The sequence below is a fragment of the Coturnix japonica genome, chromosome 3, assembly GCF_001577835.2.
Source record: "Coturnix japonica isolate 7356 chromosome 3, Coturnix japonica 2.1, whole genome shotgun sequence".
Lineage (NCBI taxonomy): Eukaryota > Metazoa > Chordata > Aves > Galliformes > Phasianidae > Coturnix > Coturnix japonica.
This window is the reverse complement of record NC_029518.1, coordinates 342,973-363,855: the sequence shown is the minus strand read 5'-3', so window position 1 is coordinate 363,855 and position 20,883 is coordinate 342,973. Positions and strand designations below refer to the sequence as shown.

Below are 20,883 nucleotides of genomic sequence, written 5' to 3'. Positions count from 1 at the left end.
CTTTAGCTGAAGGTCTCTCCGCAGCCTGCTCTGCTGCATGAATATAATGTTTCAGAGTAGCACCCAAGACTGCCATGTCAGTCTTGGGGATCACATTTCAAAAAGATGACGCCCTTGAGGACACATTCAGCCACTTGTCTTGTATATGCTTACACACAGCTGGTCTAATCCTCTTCATGACTTCAGATATGTCAATTACAATTTCCTAACTTAGAAAAGATACGAGTCTCCGTAACCTAGAACCAAGATATAGGTATAAAACATGATCTTCTTTACAGCCTTTTTTGTTATGGTTAGTTTTTCTTCTGAGGAAAAAATGGTATACATTTGAGGGAATTTGACAATGCTTATTCACACACTGGAAATGAAAGGCAGAGATAAAGAAATGCTGCTGACTTGTTAATGGTGTGCTTCCCATACATAACACCCTGAATTTGCTTTCTATAATGTCAAATTGCAAAACAGAAAAACTGCAGTTAGTGCAGCGCTGGGGAGGGCTATGACCACACACCACCATAGACTTGTTATTACTAATCACCAGTTGCCTAACAATCAAGTCTAACCATTCAAAATCCTTATCAAATGATCTCTAAAAAACACCTTCTGGTCTTCCCTGCAAAGCTTTCATCTGGTCAGCTGACAGCTGCTTGGAAGCAGCACGTACACACAGCATCTGAAGAATGAGGTGAATGCCTTCCTAGCAGAGTCGCTCACAGATGTGCTGCAGGAGCATCCCTGTGCCACCCCAAAACCCTGACATCCCCCTCGTTATTCTGGCATGCAGCGCAACTATCCCAGTGTGACCAGTTACAGTCAAGAAAAGGGGCATCTATGATAACTACATCTTCCCTATAACTCTTCTTCTCTGCAATAAAAAGGGGCAAACAAGCTCAATAATGAACCTTCAGGTTCACAGCTGCTGCAAATAAGAACAGCTTGTCCTAGAATCAGAAGTTTAAAATACCAACCTGCTGCTTACAACACAGGCAGAGATACAGCTAGTGAATAAAACAGTCTTCAGAAACCAACTCAACCCTAAGGAAACTCTGACCAGGGGAGCAGTAGCATAAGAACACATATGTGTGATTTAGAAAAAGGCTGCTAATGTCTTCAGTGACTGTGAAAATCTACCCACATACCTGAATTTAACAACACGTATTGAGAGCATAAGGCAGCAATGTAATGCTTTACTGAAGGGTGTAAGATGCTTCTCACACGTAGGTCTTTGCTAGCTGATGACTACTTAATGTGGCATAGAGGACTTGCCAATTACTAGCAAAAGCCTGAATTCTCTTAACAACATTTAGAAATGAAGATCCCTCTTCATTTGCTTCCGAGTTACTGTTGGACTGTTGATGAGCACTGCAGATCAGGTATGCCCAGCACTGTGAAAGCAGTCAAGAAGGCAGCCCTTGTTTTGAAGGATTTATTATCCTGTTCAACAGCAAGAACATAGGAGCTGAAGAATGGTAACTTTAGTTAGCAGTCTATGCACACACACACAGCTCTCTGCATGATTTAGTGCTGAAGAAAATGACCAAGGAAAAAAATAAAGTAGTTACAAAGAAGCACATCCGGCATAATACCACAGGGACACTTCATAGGACAATGCTTTCTTGGGTTGGTTTTAAGCAAGAAATAGGCCAGTATTTTCATAGCATAGCCTAAATGTATGAGACAGAACAATTTTAAACTCACATGCCCAAAAGCAAGTAACACCAACTTAGTGGCTTCTCACCTATGCCTGCTGCAAGCATACACAGGAAGGAGATGGGGAAAAAAATTCTCTTTCAGCCTTGACTTCTCTTTAGTCCCAGGGTGCCAAGACAGCTTGGGCAATATACTTAGCTCCTGAGATAGCACATCCTGCACCACAAGCTGTTCCACATCCCTGAGGAACTGGCATTAGGACTGCGAGAAAAGCCTGACTGCTTGTACTAAGTTGTAACACTTAACTGCACAGACACTGAAAGATGAAGCAGACTTCTGATAGCTTTAATGGAAAAACTGAAGAATAAAAATGAGTCCAGCAGAAAAAAAGCCTACGTTTTTCAAGGGCAATCTTCCAGGTTTTTTTGAGTTATTACATAAACCGAGTAACTTTTCAAGCAGCAAATTCAGTAAATTCCTACGTGGAAAGTTGTATACTATCTCCAAATAAGATTAACCTCTATCAACACAAGAGACATTAAAAAACTTACAGTGCGAGCACATTTCCAAAGGGTAGCTTGCCTCATTTCCCTGTAACACAAAGAAGAACAAAGATAATTATTCCCAGGTTAACTCGGAGCAATTATTTTAAGTCCCAGCATTGTTAAGATCTCAAACAATAGCTTTTATCCATTAATTTAATCCAGTATTTTTTTAAACAATCTACAACAGTATTTTACTTGGAAAGTTCTGTTACCAAAGCACACAAAGTAATATAAAACCACCGAGAGGTCTCCTCTGATGACAATTCCCATGGAAATATCAGGCGGCCACATGATATGGATTAGTAACGTCAATTCAGTATTGCAAAAACAGAAGTCACCGATTATTTATAAATTATACAGATGCTTCTTTTCAAGATGAGATAGGATTTAAGTTAATTTCAAGGCTTTGCAAGTGCACACAAGCTGCTTTATCATTTTGTTTGAAAAGAACAGACATATCCTTAAGATTCACCATACGAAACTTTATTTAACTAGCAAAGAAAATCCCAGCATGTTCTCCCCTTCCCCAAAGGTTTGACGCAGGAAGAATGATGGGAAAAGAGTGGCTGACACGTCCACAAATTCAGGCACCACAGTTCAAAGTGTTGCCTTAATATGCTCCTGCACTGTAGCTGAACGAGAAGCTAAGATTTTAAATCCATGTTGCAGTACAGTAATCACAGCAAGGGAAACGACAGCTATGGGGGTGCGGTCTCTTTGAACTTACACAAATCAGATGGACACATGCAGAACTTAAGAGAGATCTGCAACTGCTTTAACATGGACTCCGAAGGCATTCCTCAAATGCCCTGCTTTGAGCCAGAGAGCAATATGCACACACTTCATATTTATTTATATTCAGTTAGCAAAGAAGTGACCAGATAACCGAAGATGTTCACAACCAAACCTTCTCAAAAGGTATTTCTGAATGTTTTATAGAAGAAAAAAAAACATAGTTGAATCTGCAACACATTCTGTTCATAAGAGGTCCTCTTACGGTGTGGAGCATAAGGGATTCCACAGCTGAGCACTGGCACAGAGTAAGTCCTCAGAATTATGCAAGTTGCACATGGACAGAGATCACTTGACAGAAGAAAAAAGGAGGCCATTTAGACTGGAAGCATGCGACTGCATTTCCTAATAAGGACAGAAAGGGGCAGAACGAATATCTCATGAATTTAAGTGCTCTGAGAAGTGTTGGGGTGAGTGTGGGTGTGCTTTGCTTTTTTTCTTGACATCCAGAAGATACATATGTTCATTATTCTTATCCCCCCCCCCCCCCCAATAATCCACAAGATCTCTTTACAGAAGTTACCACGCTTGCTTTATGAGAAGAGCTACAAAAATAACTGTAACTTCTTCCCCAAATTCTTCTTACAGGGATTCAAAGTAGCAGAAAAGAAACAGACAGGGACAATCTCCCCAAAGCCTAAAAAGCATGACTGACATGTTCAACAGAAGAAACCTTCTTCACTGCAGCTGGGAATGGAGAACAGTGTCAAGTGGAAAATCTTGGACGGAACTCAACCAAAGTCTCAGAAAAACCAGTGAAGACTAAAAAAAAGCAGCAGAAGCCCAGTGTGTGTATATGGTATAAGGTATATAAGGTATGGGATGTAAAACGTGGGGAGAGCAGAATTCTGAAACAGGAGGAAACAGGAACCAGGGATCCAGCTAGGCTGCTCTTAAGACACGAGGCCATGAAGAGGCAAGAAAAACACCAGACTGGAAAGCTGCAAATTAAAGGAGAAAGTTGAATTAAAACCAGTGTGCTTATACACATACAAATATACAACAAAACTGTATTAAAAGACCATTCTCAGCACTTATATACTTGGTGAGACGCTGCGACAAAATCAATTTCTAACACAGGCCACTGAATTCAAACTAGCTAAAGCAGGGTAAAATGCTTCTAAAATTGAGAAGGAAACAGGAATAATTTTCTACAGTTATCAACTAAGCGCAACGTTTATGAATATTCTTACTAGGCATCTAGATGCACGTACTAAACCATAGCCAAGTCATCTACATGAAGTTGTCCACAAAAATATTTGGAGAGTAAAAGAAAGAGTAAACTTCATCTTAGTTTTTCTGTAAAATGTTAATGCTAACAAGAAATGCTCAGAATACTTACCTATCTAGGAATGGGACAGCAATCCCTGCAAAAGAAATAAGAAAAACCTCTTAAGCGACAGTGCAAGAGTTACCGTCTATACAGTATTTATTGTTATATTTAAATGGGGTATTCAAACAAGCAGTTACCTGTTCTGGATGGGCCGAGTGTTCATTTCCCCAGGAGTAGCTTCTAAAGCATTTTCTTCATCTTTCATTTTCCTTTTTGGCAAGAAGAAAGGTGCGAGCTACTCGTGCCCTACTCATGCCAAGGTTTAGATTCCTGCTAGCACACCTATGACCTGGGTAAGCACAGAAGTGTTCCTCAGAGATGGAAGTTTAATGATTTGGTCTTGGGAGATGGCATTTTTCAGGAAGTATCAAATAAGGCTTTTTGAGAAGGGGTGCATACTGTCACTGGTACAGTCTTAGTGCAAGAAGATTTAATGTCAGGTAGTACTAGAAACAATGGTGGAAAGTATCACTCTGATTGCACGTATTAACAGGATGGTGATCACCAAAGAATTCTAACGATAAACCTCACTCAAAGAAATAGCATATTGAGTTTATTTTATAAAGTTCTCAAATAATGGTACTCAGGTATAAAGAGAAAAGTTACTACAAAATCTCCAAAAGCAGCTATTTGAAGGGAGTGTATAAACAGGAGGGGGAACGGTTGTTTACAAGGGTAGACAGCAATAGGACAAGGGGGAATGATTTTAAACTGAGACAGGGGAGGTTTAGCTCTAGGAGCAAGTTTTTTACACAGAGGGTGGTGATGCACTAGAACAGGTTGCCCAAGGAGGCTGTGGATGCCCCATCCCTGCAGGCATTCAAGGCCAGGCTGGATGTGGCTCTGGGCAGCCTGGGATGGTGGTTGGCGACCCTGCACATAGCAGGGGGTTGGATGATCATTGTGGTCCTTTTCAACCCAGGCCATTCTGTGATTCTATGATACTTCATCTCTGATGCAGAGGTGACTTACATATGTGTAGAGAAACAACATTCTGACAAAACTTTACGATTGCCAACTTGAAAAAAAAAACATTATAGTATGAGCATTTCCTGCCAGATCCACATTTAGCATACCTCACACAAGTGAGTAGCCTACCACATACACCATATTAGCACATTTAGAAATGAGTGACATATAGCTTCTTGGACAACATCAGAGCTCTGCAATGTATTTATTTGGCATTTATATCTAGTATAAAACATGCTTTCCTCAGTTGCACCTGGGTATTACTGCCATGCTGCTGGAGTTCAACTCTTTTCACTTACAAGCATCCTCAGTAAGTTTGCAGACGACACTATGTTGGGAGGGAGTGTTGATGTAACTGAGGGAAGAAGGGCACTACGGAGGGACCTGGATAGGCTGGATCAATGGGCCAAGGTTAATGGCATGAGTTTCAATAGGGCCAAGCGTCAGGTCCAGCATTTTGGTCACAATAACTCCAGGCATCCCTACAGGCTTGGGGAGGAGTGGCTGGAAAGCTGCCTGACAGAAAGGGACCTTGGTGTGCTGATGGACAGTTGGCTGAATATGAGCCAGCAGTGTGCCCAGGTGGCCAAGAGGGCCAGCGGCATCCTGGCTTGTATCAGGAATGGTGTGGTGAGCAGGACTAGGGAAGTCATCCTGCTCCTGTACTTGGCATTGGTGAGGCCTCATCTCAAGTACCATGTTCAGTTATGGGCACCTCAGCACAGGAAAGACATGGAGGTGCTGGTGCAGATCCAGAGAAGGGCAATGAGGCTCATGAAGGGCTTAGAAAATCAACCCTATGAGGAGAGACTGAGGGAGCTGGGGCTGTTTAGTCTGAGGAAAAGGAGGCTGAGGGGAGACCTTATCGCTCTCTTCCAGTATCTGAAAGGTGCTCACAGTGAGAGCGGGGCAAGTCTCTTCTCACTGGTGACAGGACTGGGGGAAACGGCCTCAAGTTGTGCCAAGGTAAGTTTAGGTTGGATGTTAGGAAACACTTCTTTACAGAAAGGGTTGTTATACACTGGATAGGCTCCCCAGGGAGGTGGATGAGTCACCACCATCCTGGATGTGTTTAAGAGCCGTATGGATGTGGCACTCAGGGATATGATTTAGCAGAGGGTTGTTAAGAGTTAGGATACTATGGTTAGGCTGCGGTTGGACTTGATGATCTTCAAGGTCTTTTCCAACCTGGGTAATTCTATGATTAAAAATAAGCAGCTGGAACATGAGTGGTATTTTGAATAGCCTTATACTTCTTTAATGGTCCTGAGATTTTCTTCAGTGCTCTAAGATCCCTACAAGTTACTTCCTGGTTACTCAGCAGTAAGATCATGACTTCTAGATTGAAATCATTACCAGTCAAAGAACAGTGCAGAGTCTAGTAACAGAGGGCTAACCAAGTTCTGAATGCTGAAGGAAAATCAGTTCACTCGAGATAAATCAAAATATGCCACAAAAGTAATTTCAGAAGTTTGCAAGTCAAGCATCTTGCTCCTTTAACAAACGTTTGTAATTATATTCTTCACTGATCTTCCTCCTTCCAGCAGCTGTGCCATTTCACTGGTTATGGATAACCTATTAATGGCCTTTAGTCTTTTTTTCTTCTGTAGATTACCCATAAAAAAGTGTGTTTTGGTTTCTTTCTTCAACAGTTACTTCAAATACTCTGCAGTCTCTCTGCCTGAGATCAGTGCTGTACGTGCTCATCCAAAGCAGGCTGGCTAAGGACAACTATATTGACAAGTATCCTCTTACTGAGAGAGTTCTGGACAGGAAAAAATAAAACAAAAATTGCCCATAAATTAAACAGTCTGAACTTCACAGCTGCATCTGATTATACAAAAAAGCTTGTATACAGTAAGGCATCCAACAGCAAAACTGTTCTACATTTTGCTGTTGCACATTATTTTGCTAATGTGTTTTACTCAGCAGCATATCTTTTTATAAGTTGTTAGAGGCTTAAATCTAATAATCAGCCTTCAGGTAGTTTTCTGCTCTTAGATAAGCAGACCTAAATGTGTTTAAATGCCAGCAAGCCACAATGTCAGCTTAGGCCTCATCACAAATTAGTCCTCAAAAGGTTATGCATGAGTGACTACACCTAGAGCAGATGAAAGTTTGATTGCTTCAAAGCTTTTTATTTATTTCCATGTCCAGACAATGCATTAATTCAGTGCCAAGAGCAGGCTCTTAAAATGAGTTAAGTACATCCAGGAATATTTGTCTGGCATTCGCTTCAACTTCAGCAGCAAGTACAAACAAAATCCCTCATCCTTGTTGTAAATGGCCTTAAGAAGTATGTGCTGCCTTGATACTAAAGTTGGCTCTTAATCCTATGTACCAAAGTCTCCCTCAGAAAGGCAACCTCACCAGTGTTTCTGCATTTGTGTTCGATGCATGGGCACATCAGGACGCGCTGTCAATGTGACATACAGTGCACTAACAGCATTTGCTCCTGCACCTTGAAGTTACTACAGGAACAAACCCAAGTGCAAGTGAAACAGTTAACCAAACTACATCAGCTGGGGGGTCAGGATTAGAGATTAATGGAGATAATCAACTGCAAGGCTCAAATTACACAGAAAGCTGGTTTCTATCATTTATTACTAAAATTAGAGAAGAACATCAGTGTTACGAGTTACGACAGCGGAGACTTGCAGTAAGGATTCAAAAAGCCTCCACAAACATGCAAAATGTTTCTATCTCATTCTTCATACCACCAAAATTAACAATTAGTAAAATTACCTGTTGCAGAGAATTCTTCTTCCTCCTCCTTCATACCTTGTTTTCCACGTACTGCTGTTTCCAAAGGTCTAACAGTGAAGAACTGTCAGCTTGCTGAAGAGTTTTGGTGTTGGGTTGTTGTTGTTTTTTGTTTTGGTAAGTGACCATAAATGAGTTATTAGAGCTTTGGCTGTCACATAGGTTCGTTCCATATTCTTCATTAATAGGGAAATTGGCAAGCTAAATTAAGGACAGCATTTATTATGAAGGCTACAAAAACTACTGCATAAATAGAACACGTCACACAGACATATCCATAGTTGCTTAAACATTTCTTAGGACGAGTTTCACACAAAGCCCAGGAGGCTTTGAGCCACATTAATACTCAACTACCTGAATGCATGGTCAGAAAAATATTCAATATCTCACCAACTGTAATTTGTACTTTTAATACGTCACTTACCGGAGCAATTAAAACCTACAAGGAGTTTGCCAGAGCACAGATGAAAGACCTGCCCAAAGTTTCTGTAGATACCACAACAAATATGGCTTAAAACAAGTCATGCAGGAATAAAACACAACTGGAAAAACACAGCGAGATCATCTCCAGCCATCCTATTCAAGAAACAGCATGAACATGCTGTTTGGTTAAATCAAATTCAAGAGGTTTTGTGACTGTTTTCTTTGCTTGCTTTTCTGTTTGTTTCCTTGTTGTTGGTTTTAAAAGAAATCCCTCAATCCAGAGAAGCAGAGTCATAGCCTGAGAGCAGCCTGTAATACCAGAAAGATCAGTGAAGAGAAACAAAGCACTTTACTGATGATCACAAGCAAAGTTGTGATGATGTCACTATAGATAAGATCACTAGCAGTGCAGCCTTTGTGTTTAACTCAAAGGGCAATCAGGCTGCTTTGAAGCTTTTCACTGTAGACACTAAGAGTAAAAAAATTCTATTTAAGGATATCGAAGCATAGTTACCAACAAACAATGACTAAACTAAAATTAAGAGATGATAATAGGGCAGACTAACAGCCAAAATATAGAAGTAACTTCTTGCACTGCTACACAGTACTTGCTTTGAGTAATTACTACGGACTTCCCACAGATGTACACCCAACACCGAGCACAACTCAACTCCCCAAACACTCACTCCTTAGAATTAGAGGCTGTCCAGCACTAAACTTCTCCTTGAATGGTGAAAGAATAAATCCACCCTGATGCCCTCAGAACCATCCTCATGTCAGTGAGATGTTGTGATTCAAAAGAATTAAGTGAAGCCAGGAACTCAGATGGCTTAACGAAGCATACAAAAGTTGGCGCAACTCAACTGCTGTGCTGTTTACCCCCCAGTTCTCAACAGCATTTCAAAGAGTCCGACCACAGAACGGACTAAGTGAACTAAGAGAGTATAACCTAAGTTTAAGGTGCATTATTTCCAAGATGAATCCAGCTCAGAAGATTATTGAGCCTACTGAGCCATCGTATGAATCAGTATTTCTAGAGCTTCAGCTCTGCTTGTGTCCCACTCATATATGTATATTTATATATGAATATGTACACACATACATATATAGATATATATGTTCATGACCATCATCTTTGTCTTGTCCAAAACTCCACTACAGCATCTGAAATCTGGGAACCACCTCATTTATCTTCTGCAATTTGGATGTCAAATCTGATCTCCACATTACACTCCAGTGTTATCCATGTAAGCAATAGCAGGAATGGAACAGCAAGGAAGCACAAGCAACAGATTCTCAAAAGGTATCCAAGGAATTAAAACCTACTTAATTTTAGGATGTATGCTAAGCATTAGAACACAAAGATTAGACTTGAACAGTGACTTGCTTTTAAGTTACTGCTTTTATGATACATTTGTTTTCCAAATTATGAGTGTGGGTCATTAGAAGTCCATGAAGAAGTTAGAGAAAGGCAATTTATTCTACTATAAGAGATATTCAGGAATTTCTCTTGCAATTTCAGCTTCTTTGACTCTGCTCCTGCACAAGTTCCTGAAGCTTCTCATGTTGAGGACATTAAACCACATGCATCCCCACAATAAAGAAAAACAGAAACCAAGAAGTGCTATCACGTCATTCCTCCATCTCAATGTAAAAAGGTGCTCAATGTTTCCACTTTCAGTCTGCCGAGGTAAAGTTAGTACGTTCTTCACTCTTCCTTCAACTAACTAATGTTCTCCAGGGGCTGATTCTACAATTGCGGAAAACACTGATCAATGTTTTCAACAGCTCAGACAAGAAGTAACCGATCAAGTGCTTTTTTACTTTGTTATTCATGAAATAGCCTCCATTCATTAATCCCGCCTCTGAAGAAAGCACTCCGTGCCCTTCAGCCCTTCAGTACTGAAGGAACTCAAAAAAAAAGGGATAAAAAATCTAGTTCTTGAGCATGACGTTTAAATTGCAGACATCAGAGATAATGAAGCAAGGCAAAGGGGATTGCTAGATTGGGGATTACTGTAAGGATCAAGTCAGGCTAAAGCAGTTACAGTATCCTGGTATTGTTGTTCTTTGCAAGTATGGAAAAAATGTCTGAGTTCACTTTGACACATTTAAAAAGACATATTATGAGAACGGTATTTTGGATACGTTTATTGGTAGCAGAAAAGGTGGGTCCTGAGAAGATTCTGCCCTGGTTAGCACATGGGCTTCCATCACACAGCCCATCAGCCCAAGGTGCAGTAGGTGAGGACAGCTGCACGTGTCTGTGGCAGAGCCTGCTCAGCCCTCCTTAGTCACCACCTAATGCAGGCAGGGCTGTGCTCAAGCTCTGTCAGGCATTTTAAGGGAAGCCACTTGTCCTCTGGCTGGCATCAGGCCAGTCACTTGGGCTATGCTTTATTTAAACACTACGCTGTTCAGGGGTCCCCTCCAAAATGAGATATTAATGGCTTAAGGCCGTCACAGGCAAACATCTATTCTAGGATATCACAGGGAAGCCCTAAGCCAAATGAAGCAAGAAGTGAAATTAGAGAAAGCTACTGTTGCCAAAATCTCTATCAGACAAGAAAGCTTAAGGATACACAGACAGTTCTAAAAGCTCAGTATCTTCAGTGTTTTCTTCAGCCTTTTCACATAATGACTATCAAAGACAAGGCAGAAATAAAAGTACATGTACTCAAACAGAACAAAAGCACTTGTTTTAGATTTTAATGTTTCCAAGTGTTGAGGATCAAAGATCAATGTCGTAAAATCGGGCCAGTTAAGGCAGCAACTGTGATCCCTATTCGTCTACGTTGATGCCAGAGCCTGAAATCAGTTACAACTGCAGAGCTTTCAGAAGAAATAAAAGGTTTCATGATCTCGAAGGTAAAATGAAGTATGTGACTTAATCATAAGTCTATACCATACGCCCACCACTCATCTGCAAATGAACTACAGGTGTCTGCAAGAAAAAGTTGTCACCTAAGATAGACTGATTCCTAAGGCCACAAGAGGAACATCAGGGAACAGTTCACAAAGTAGAAAGAATAGAGAGAGAAAACAGCTTTACTGCAAAGTACTTTTCCCATGTCTGTATGTGAAATGGAGCCGTCAAGTCCAAAGGTACAGTTAGCATCACCAGTACCATGCATTGGGATATGTGCCCACCTCACATGGCAATTGGCAGACAGAGATATAAAACCAGAAAGGATAATTGGGTTGCTTTGAACCTACTGTAACTTGATTGTTGTATCTGTAATGTGCTTTGAATATTAAAATTTATTGTTTCATCTGATGAATTCCCTCACAGTACATGAAAGATGTCAAGTAGAGATTTAGCAGGACTGGAGACAAACGTAGCACAGTCTTTAACACAAGGTAGAGAAGACTGTACCATGTTTAACAAGAAACAATCCTTGTTATCTGAAGGAGAGGAGGAAAACCTCGTATGTATGAAAAACCACAAACTTCCATATGAAATGGCAAGACATGTCACTGCCAAAACTTGCATAAAAACTGCAACCTGTGAATAAAACTTAGAGACAACTGTGTTAGGAACAGACGTGATAACTTCAGGAGCTAAAGCGCGATTCCTTACGAACTATGGGGCTGCTTCACTTTTGGCAGTTCCCATCTATGGCTGCCAAGAGGACACAACCCCATCTACTTACGCAACCATTGCAGAGCCGGCATTTCTAAAGCTTGCAGGAGTATTGAAAATTCCCCAAGTGCTATAATCTGCCGAACATAAATGAATAATGAACTCTTCAAAAGCCCCTTGGCAGGGGGCAGACAGGGAAGTTTCTCAGAAAGATGCTGAAGTAACTTAATCTTTTGTAGGTAAAGGTTCTGTCAGCACTGCACTGAAGTTCTCGTGCGTGTGAGCAAGCGTTAGGAAGCCTGGATGGTTCTCTGTACCTTCAAGATAAGCCACAAAAAATTAACAAGGCAGTAACTTAACTGCTCCATTTACATTAACGCACTGGTTTCACCCATAAAACCTCTTACTGGGTTTACTAGTGTAACTGGCAACAGCAGAGAACTTCCAGGCTCACAAGTTCAAGCCCAGAATATGGAAGAACTTGTCAGGTAAAGGCCATGTTTGCACTGGTTCTCCGCAACTATTTAAGCCACCAGAAGGCCTTGAAACACTTGGCAAACAGGAGTAATTAATTCCCAGTGACAACTAAGATGTGGTCTCACGTCAAATGATTTTTCACAGGGCACAATCTCTGTTTTCAAACCACATAAATCAAATTTACACTATATGAAAAACTGTTTGGGGGTCCGTACTCCCAAGCAATGTTCTAGGTTACTGCACATTCAGAAACCTGGCATTAATCACTGTTTCAGACGCATTCAATGTAAAGTCTTAAGACAGGGACCAAAAAAAGACAGCATCAAGACAGCATCCCAACCCCCACTACAATTGCATAAGCCTTACTCAGAGATTCGCAGTAGCTCTAAGAGAGATGGTCAGAATCAGCAAACCTGTAGTGACAGAACAGCATTAACAGTCCTGCCTGTTCAGGAATATTATTGCAGAGGAAACAAGCACACAGAGCTCTTCTGCCAAGTTCCTTCAGTGCCCCTGGTTAGAGAAGAGACCACAGCAGACTTCTTCAGGGACTCACGAGATGAATGCAGTAAAGCTGCCTCACCAAGCCACCCCGAAGCACTGCCCTATCAAGGACAAAGACACCTTGTGCCACCTGTTAGTGACAACAAGAACAAGACCGTGCTGCCCGACCAGTAATCCAAGTACCAAACCAGCTAAAAGACATACAGGTGGCGTAAGCTTAAAAACGACACCGAACTTTACAAATAACAAAAGTGGAGTTGAAGAGTTTTATAGAAGTCGATAATCTTTTTCCTATGCAGAAGAAGTAAAAAGCATGACTGAAGATTTTAACCAACAACTACGATATTACATGATTATGAGAGTTAAAGAGTTAAAGAAATGACAGCCAGGCAAGCAGTGTGTGACTGTGTGAAAGAAAAGCAACTACAGATTACTTTATTTTTCCAAATCTGAAGAGCAGAGGAAACCAAAGTTCATTCAGCATTAAGGCAACACATCCAAGCATCGCCAAAAAACTAGGACTAGGACAGTTTTCACCAGTAATAAAAAACCAAATCATGCTTAAGCCACTATCTAACATCTCACAGCCTGCAAATGATGAAACGCGAAACTACCATGAGTCAAACCACCAGTTTTACCAGTAAAACACCAAGCAGGCTCTTAAGGCTCCCTTACCGTCTCCCTTTCTCTGCACCAAATTGGAGGTAAAAGTTTTTGTCTGAAGCATTCAAAGCTTCCACACCAACACAAAGCCAAGGAACAGCAGTCCAACCAAACTGAGAGCCAACCCCTGGCTGACCTACATTAAAACAGGAAGAGTTACTTTATTAAAAGATATTCATTTGACCTAAGGCCATATTGAACTCTGATTTGCTTTATATACTCTCACAAGGCTGCTTTCAAGTATGCCAGTTTAATCATCAGCACTTCCAGGTGCTCTAAAAAGATAAACCAGGGAGCTTCAGCAAAGAGCTCTTCAGAACAACTGAGCAAGAACGCAATTTATTGCAATACATCCCCCCAAAAGTTCACAGAAATAGGATAAAAAAACATATTCATATATTACATATATATATAAATATATATATGGAATAGGGAGAATAGAGAAAATAAAATATATAATGTATATATATTCTCTATAGTACTTCCAGCCAAATGCTATCGTCCCTGAGCCCAAGGGAGTGTAAAGATAGTCTGTCTTCTCTCTGCAATGCATGTAACAGTGCTTTAGCACGCTATGGAAATGATGATTACTTGTTACTCTGCTTGGAAATTTACACTGATTTCTAAAATATTTTTGAAAGCAATTTAAGGTAAGCATTTGCATTACCTGTAGGATGAACAGCCCTGCCTCTTCAAAGTATGAGCTGTGACAATGCAAAAGCAAGCAAGCAAAGCTAACAGCAGCTGTCTTCTGAAGCCTCTGAACTTCCTTAGTTTGCTTGCACCAAGATCAGATATAGCACTGAAAGACAGAACAGGCAGCAAGAAAACTGATAATCATTAGATCAGTTTCACACAACTAATACCCAAAGCTCCGAGCATTAGAAAAGAGAAATACTACTTCTCTTTGCAGAGGGCTTTCCAGAAGCACCAAATGAGCTACAGCAGTCAGGCAACACCCAGTAGGAAAAACAAATCTTTTCCTAACTTTGGCAAGAAAATGCAACAAGGTCTGCTTGAGAATATACAGATATACCTGAAGCATGTATCAGACTGAGGCAAATATACCAGATGAGAACCTAGCTGGAAATCAAATGGAGCACGTTATCATCTGACAAAGGAAAATACAAGTTAACCTATTTGTTCCAGAATTATCTGGTATAGATATTATTATTATGTATTACAGTTGGCTGTAATTCCCTTTTCATGCAAATAGGTTAGGAACACTCAAAGCAGTGTAAGCAGCGCATCTACCTCTGACAACTGATTCTCCTAAGTTCCTAGATTTTAACAGGTTTAACAGATTTATTCAGCAATGTGCTGATTGCAAAGACTAGGGCTATGGGAACAGTTGCAAGGATATTTTTAAATGGATCTGAGATGGCCTAGGAGAAAAAGAAAGCTGATGCAGTCAGCAGTGACAGTTTAAAAGAGTCAAATGTCCTTTAGTGAAGAAGTTTAAGTGTCAATTGGAGAGTATCATCAATTCACATAGTCTAAGTTTCAAGAAAGTCACTCAGGTCAATGCACAGTACTTACTCAAGTAAAGAGCAGTGCAAGAGCACTGAAACAAGTCGCATAAATAGACGTTGTCACCAGCCCCTCCTCCTCATTTAAGCAGCTTATAAAGAGTTTGATACCACTTAGTGCAAAAAAGGGAAGTCTGAATTTAAGAGAAGGGAGATAAGAGTCTTACGGCCGGCCAGCAACTAGAGCCAAAATGGAAACAGCACCTCAAAAGTGATCGTAAAGAAAAGTAGATAACAAATAGAGTATCCCTCATGGTCTATCACAAAAAGGGCTGGAAAATGTTACAAAGAACTGTTTAAAGGACACACATCTGGAAACCGAGACTTGATGTCAAGAACTGACAAGAACAGAAACTCAAGGAGCCAAAGATGCAGAATTGGAGAGGGCGTGCAAAGCAAAGGAAGGGGCAGGCTGTGCTGAAGGGAAGTGGTTGCATAGATACAGAATCTGAAAAATAGATACCGTACGCTGGTATTCTTAACTGTGCCTAATAGTTGATACTAATCTTAATGCTTAGCTCTTCTTTTCCCCAAAGAAGAAAATAATTACATCAGAACTTACAGCTGACAGATATTGAGACATTTTAACAAGCTCTGGTTTGGTTTATGACACTCAGGGATGCATGAAGAATTAATTCAGTCAAGAAGAAAGATGAGTCATGGTTTGAAAACAGGCCCTTCCAACACAGCAATCCAAAACACATGGATCAAAACCCATTATAATTAAAACATCAAGAATTTTATAATACATTAAATAGGTATCTGGGGCATTCTAAGGGAACGGTCCGAATTTCTAACACTGCTACTAGTGAAAAAGATGCCATGCAAGCTTCCAAAGCCTTCCAGTTATGCTCATCACAGACTTTCACATCAGAGGAATGCAAAAAGACAAGGAGTAAAACACAAAAATGCCACACTGCTTTCAATTCATCTTCTTGCTAAGAAATATTTCAAAGCCTTGACCAGCTTTCTTCACACAACTTGTATGACAAAGGAAATGCTGGCTTCTTCCATATCTCAGTGGTGAAGTGATATCCATCCAGTAGTTGGCTATGTGAGATATTCAAATGCAATTAAAAGCAGTATTTTAGGTGCAAGTATTTAGCACTCAGCAGCCACTACAAACATGTAGCACTTTTACTACAAGCTAATAGAGGGAGGACACTCAAAAACAGAATTAAAATTCAAACCCACTCTTGGTAGTTTATAAACAATAACAGATATATCAAATATTTGAACGACTACCCAAAATCTAACTTACACCGCCTTGCATTTATGTAAGATTCACAGCGTGTGCTAAAGAAAAAATTCCATCATCTTTTCAGAAATCAAAGCTCATTCGTTGTTCTAATTAGCATCAAGGTTGAAATCAGCTGTCCTGAGACGAGCTGTAAATTGACCTTATAAAGAACATAAAAGCAAGCTGACAGTACGCATTAAAAGAATTGCTGCTACTGATAGGATCCACAGCCTCCCATATTAAGCCCTGCAGAGCCCCAGGGACTTCCAAGCTGCTCTGGAGACTCACAATCCAGAATCCAGTCATCCCATTGTCACAGCCCCAATCACTGCTCCCATCCACCAAAGGCTTTGACACTACCGTGCATGCATACACAGTCTACCCACAGACCACAGGCTACTGCTGTCTTTCTGCAGCTTCCTACCTCATCTCCTCCTCGGCCTTCTAAAGCTTACAGGTTGCAAATGTGGAGGCATATGACACACATACATTGATACATCAGTCTGTAAATCAAAGAATGTAATTTAAGAAATACTTTTAGTGCTGTTCTGAGAGATGTTGGGAGACACAGGTTAATTGACTTGACAAAACAACAGCACAGATGCTAAATGACACCCCTGAGAAATAACCCACTATTGAACTACTGATAAAAAATCACTTCATCTGTCATTCAACTTTTCCCAATTCTTTAGGAATCCTTATCTACTCCGCATCCTATTATGGAACGTTCCAGCACTTTGTTATAACACACAACACCTATGTGTTAAAAACCATCATCTTATACTTCCTGTCAATTTTAGGTCTTTCCTCTCACATGACTCTGTTTTCTCATCAGCAAAGGCAATGTGACCTCCCAGCTAACACAGGCCTCTAAAGGGAGAATGTTTCCCAGCTGAATTCTGGACAAACTCAGATTCAGCAACATTAGAATTGCACTCAAATGTTAAAGACGACATAAGATTCAACGCTGTTAACTTTTCATAGTATATAAATGGGCTTTGTCACTAATGAGATCTTTCAGTATGCTGTCTGACATCACAACAGTAGCTCCTCGAAAACTACCTGAACTTCTATTACAACTCCTGAAAAAAAATGGTTTAACAACATGTAATGAACTTATTTAGACATCCTGATCTAGTACAGTGTGCTAAGATAATCAACTGAAATCAAATACAGAAATCAAGTCTATTTCATACAGCCTTACTTTCAGGTTAGCAGACCTACAGGCAATCAAGCTTTGATCTGTGAAAGCTGTCAAGTGCTTTCAGTGCTAACTGCACTGACTCAGCATCAACAACACTGCTCAAACACCAAGCCTGGGGCTCAGTTGTAAATTCAATTTAGGGAAATGGCTTCAGACTAGAAGAGAGGAGATTTAGATTGGATATGAGTAAAAAAGTTTCTTCCAATGAGGGTAGGACAAGAGGTGATGGCCTCAAGATGTGCCAGAGGAGGTTCATTTCAGGAATGGTTACATTTTTAATTCCAACTTTAACTTCCTTAGGTAATGATGTAATTGTGCTTGTGATCTTCAGGCTGACTACAGAAGCTTTTTAAAGGCACAGTATCAGCTTACTGGGGGACTTCCGGTTCTTTGCTTTAACGGCTTGCTTAGAAGTGTCCATCAACACAGATTCCACATACATTCACCTGAGTGTATTAGCTCTCATAACCTGTTTACAGCTTGGAAGACAAGATTTTTATTAACACTTCCAGAGCAATGTTGCCCTTTAATCCAAGGCATCTAAATGACTTCTGAGACTTCTTCAACACAGCTAAGTATTACTTATATCATTAGAGTTTCTTCATTACTCGTGGAACAGTGTGTCAACAGAGCTTATAAATGCCAAGTTACGGACAAGTCGGAGTGTTCCAAGCCTCTCATTGGATATAGCAGCCAGTTTCCTGGCCTGATTTCTAAAGGAAGCCTCTCTAAATGGTTAACACGGTGCTACAAAGATGCTGAAAGAAGGCAGTGCACATGACTGAGCTTTTAGGTACAGCTGCCATCAAGTGTTTCAATGGACAGCACAGTGCCAGGTGGCTGCACGCAAACTAAACCACTAACCCCAAGACCTCTGTGAGCAGTTCATTTGATTGAGACTTCATATTTATTTTCAGATTTACAAACACACTGTGTATTTCTCAGATCACACGTAGTTAAATTCTACATAGCAAAAAGCCTTGGGTAAGTTCTTATCCCTAATCTCAGTATTTTTCATTTGTTGAACGAGGGCAGCATTTACCAGCTTCATGACAGCACAACAAGATAAGAGCTCATGATTTTGCAGAAAGAATGAACACGTATAAGCAATTTAGATAATCAAGTCAGCCAATAAGATTTTTACCATTCCCAGAGGTAAGGAGACAGAACTTTCTTCTTATTTCAACAGGAACATGAAAGTAAAACAGGACATTTCTTTTCTTGCAATATACAGCTGCACAGCCCAAGCACTTTCCACTCCTCTGTCCCGATGTTGACCAAGGCCTTACATCATTCCTTCCCCATCACTTCAATCTTCCTTTCACCATTTGCTCCTCCAGAAGCAGAGGAGTTTAACTGTGAAAGGGCCATTGCACGTGAGCATCTCCCCTATTCCTGATGGCCATCCTGGGAAAGAACTAATATATAAGCAGCATGGGAACTGCTTTTGTGGCTTTCCTGTAGGAATAAACTGCTTAGGAGAAGAGAAAAACATAAGTCAGGAAGAAGTTCACCTTCTTGAACATGCCTATAACAGTGCTAATTTAGATGTTGTTAATCTCACCCCCTCGAAGCTTCTCTTTTAGTACTATGTCAGATACCTCACAAGATAAATAAAGATCCCGAGGTACTCGATTTGCCCATCATTTTCCTTAAACTGACTCAGTTTTCACTCCCTCCCAAACGCATCTTTCACTGTATAAAGAAAAAGTTCCACATTCACTCCATCAACAGAACATTATAACTGGTTTTAAGTTTCTTTCCTCATTTATCAACAGTTTCCATCTTCTGTAGATCACACACCTAAGTAAACTTCAATATTCCAACTGGCTTTAAAACTCTAGACGTGAAAATTCACTTCTACAACAAAATCACATACTAAGTAGAATGCCTTCACAGAATCACAGAATGACCCGGGTTGGAAGGGACCTCAAGGATCATGAAGTTCCAACCCCCCTGCCTGGCAGGGCCACCAAACATACGCCTTTACTAGATCAGGTTGCCCATGGCCCTGTCCAACCTGGTCTTCAACACCTCCAAGGACGGGGCATCCACAACCTCCATGGGCAGCCTGTTCCAGGACCTAACCACTCTCCTAGTGAAGAACTTCCCCCTGACATCCAACCTAAATCTTCCCTCTGGACGGTGGCAACTGCTCACCTGCATCTTCACAGCAGCATCAGCAGTACCACAACCGTGGTATCACTTCTAATTTCAACTGCCTGGTTCTGTTAAGCCTCCAATCTCACTAATCCTCATTCCCTACATACAAGCCCGCTTGTCTCTGCCTTCCAAGGAGGGCATGCAGTTATTCGTTACTCACATTGTTTTAGGCCACAGCTGACAACAAACCTGCATTTCTGAATGCTTCTTCAGATTCACACCTAACAGCCGCTGAAGCCCATTGAACGTGCCACGTCACTTTCAGCACGGAGCTCAGTTTTTAAGGCCAGTGACCACAAAACCCCGGCTTAAAAACAAGAGAGCCCCTTCTGAGCCGCCGGGCCCTGCGGGCGGTGACAGACAGCTGGCCTCGCTCTTAGGGAAGGAAGAATGGAAAAGCTTATGCCACCCGTAGTCCTCCAACTGCAACGCCAGAACGCTGCTACAGCCTCCCCGCAGCCCGGGAGAGGAGAATTTGGGCTAAAATACGTGTTTGTTAAAACAGGGCGTTGATTTCTTGGCAGCGGCGGCAGGCAGGAGACACCCCTAGTGTCGACGCGCAATACTACATGGCTCCGCACCGTATCTCCGGGTTAATTTTACGGCAGTAAAAGGGAAATTTAAATCGCCATGATTAAAGGGAGCGGAGAGGCTCCGACACGGAGCTCCCAGCACCCGGCTGGCCCGTCCGCCGCCACGGGCTACGTGCCTCACGGCTCCTCGAGCAGGGGAAGAGAGAGGAAGCTCCGGAGATGGGCAGAGCGAAGTGTGGGGCGGGGGGCAGCCAGCGGCACTTGGGGAGGGGAGAGAACGGAGGGGAGGGGAGGGAGGGAGGCGGCGCTGAGGGCCGCGAGGGGCGGCCCGAACCCCCGCCGCGCTGCGGGGAGCACGGGGGCGGCTCAGGGGAAGCGGGGAACGCGCCCGCCCCCGGGGAGAAGGGGAAAGAAGAGGGGAAAAAACGAGGAGAGGGGGGAGGGAAGCGCGGCGTCGGCCCATGAAGGATGCGGAAGGCTCAGGGGGAGGAGGAGGCGGGTCCGAAAGCCCC

At 41.6% G+C, this 20,883-nt stretch overlaps 1 protein-coding gene and 2 long non-coding RNA genes across 3 annotated transcripts in view; all 3 read right to left on the bottom strand.

The window, feature by feature from the left end:
• Window positions 1-20,883, bottom strand: part of PPP3R1 (protein phosphatase 3 regulatory subunit B, alpha) — a 28,853-nt gene that overhangs the window by 7,661 nt on the left and 309 nt on the right. Inside the window, exon 2 of the mRNA XM_015856510.2 lies at window positions 2,202-2,241. Within this exon, the coding sequence (XP_015711996.1) occupies window positions 2,202-2,241 (40 nt within the window). The remainder of the gene's footprint in view (window positions 1-2,201; window positions 2,242-20,883) is intronic.
• Window positions 3,463-5,045, bottom strand: LOC116653184. The gene is made up of 2 exons (XR_004306648.1): window positions 4,330-5,045; window positions 3,463-3,928 (listed from the first exon to the last, which is right to left on the bottom strand). It is a non-coding gene; the product is annotated as an uncharacterized LOC116653184 (long non-coding RNA).
• Window positions 6,523-19,662, bottom strand: LOC107310669. Its single transcript, XR_001553673.2, has 2 exons — window positions 8,035-19,662; window positions 6,523-7,054 (listed from the first exon to the last, which is right to left on the bottom strand). It is a non-coding gene; the product is annotated as an uncharacterized LOC107310669 (long non-coding RNA).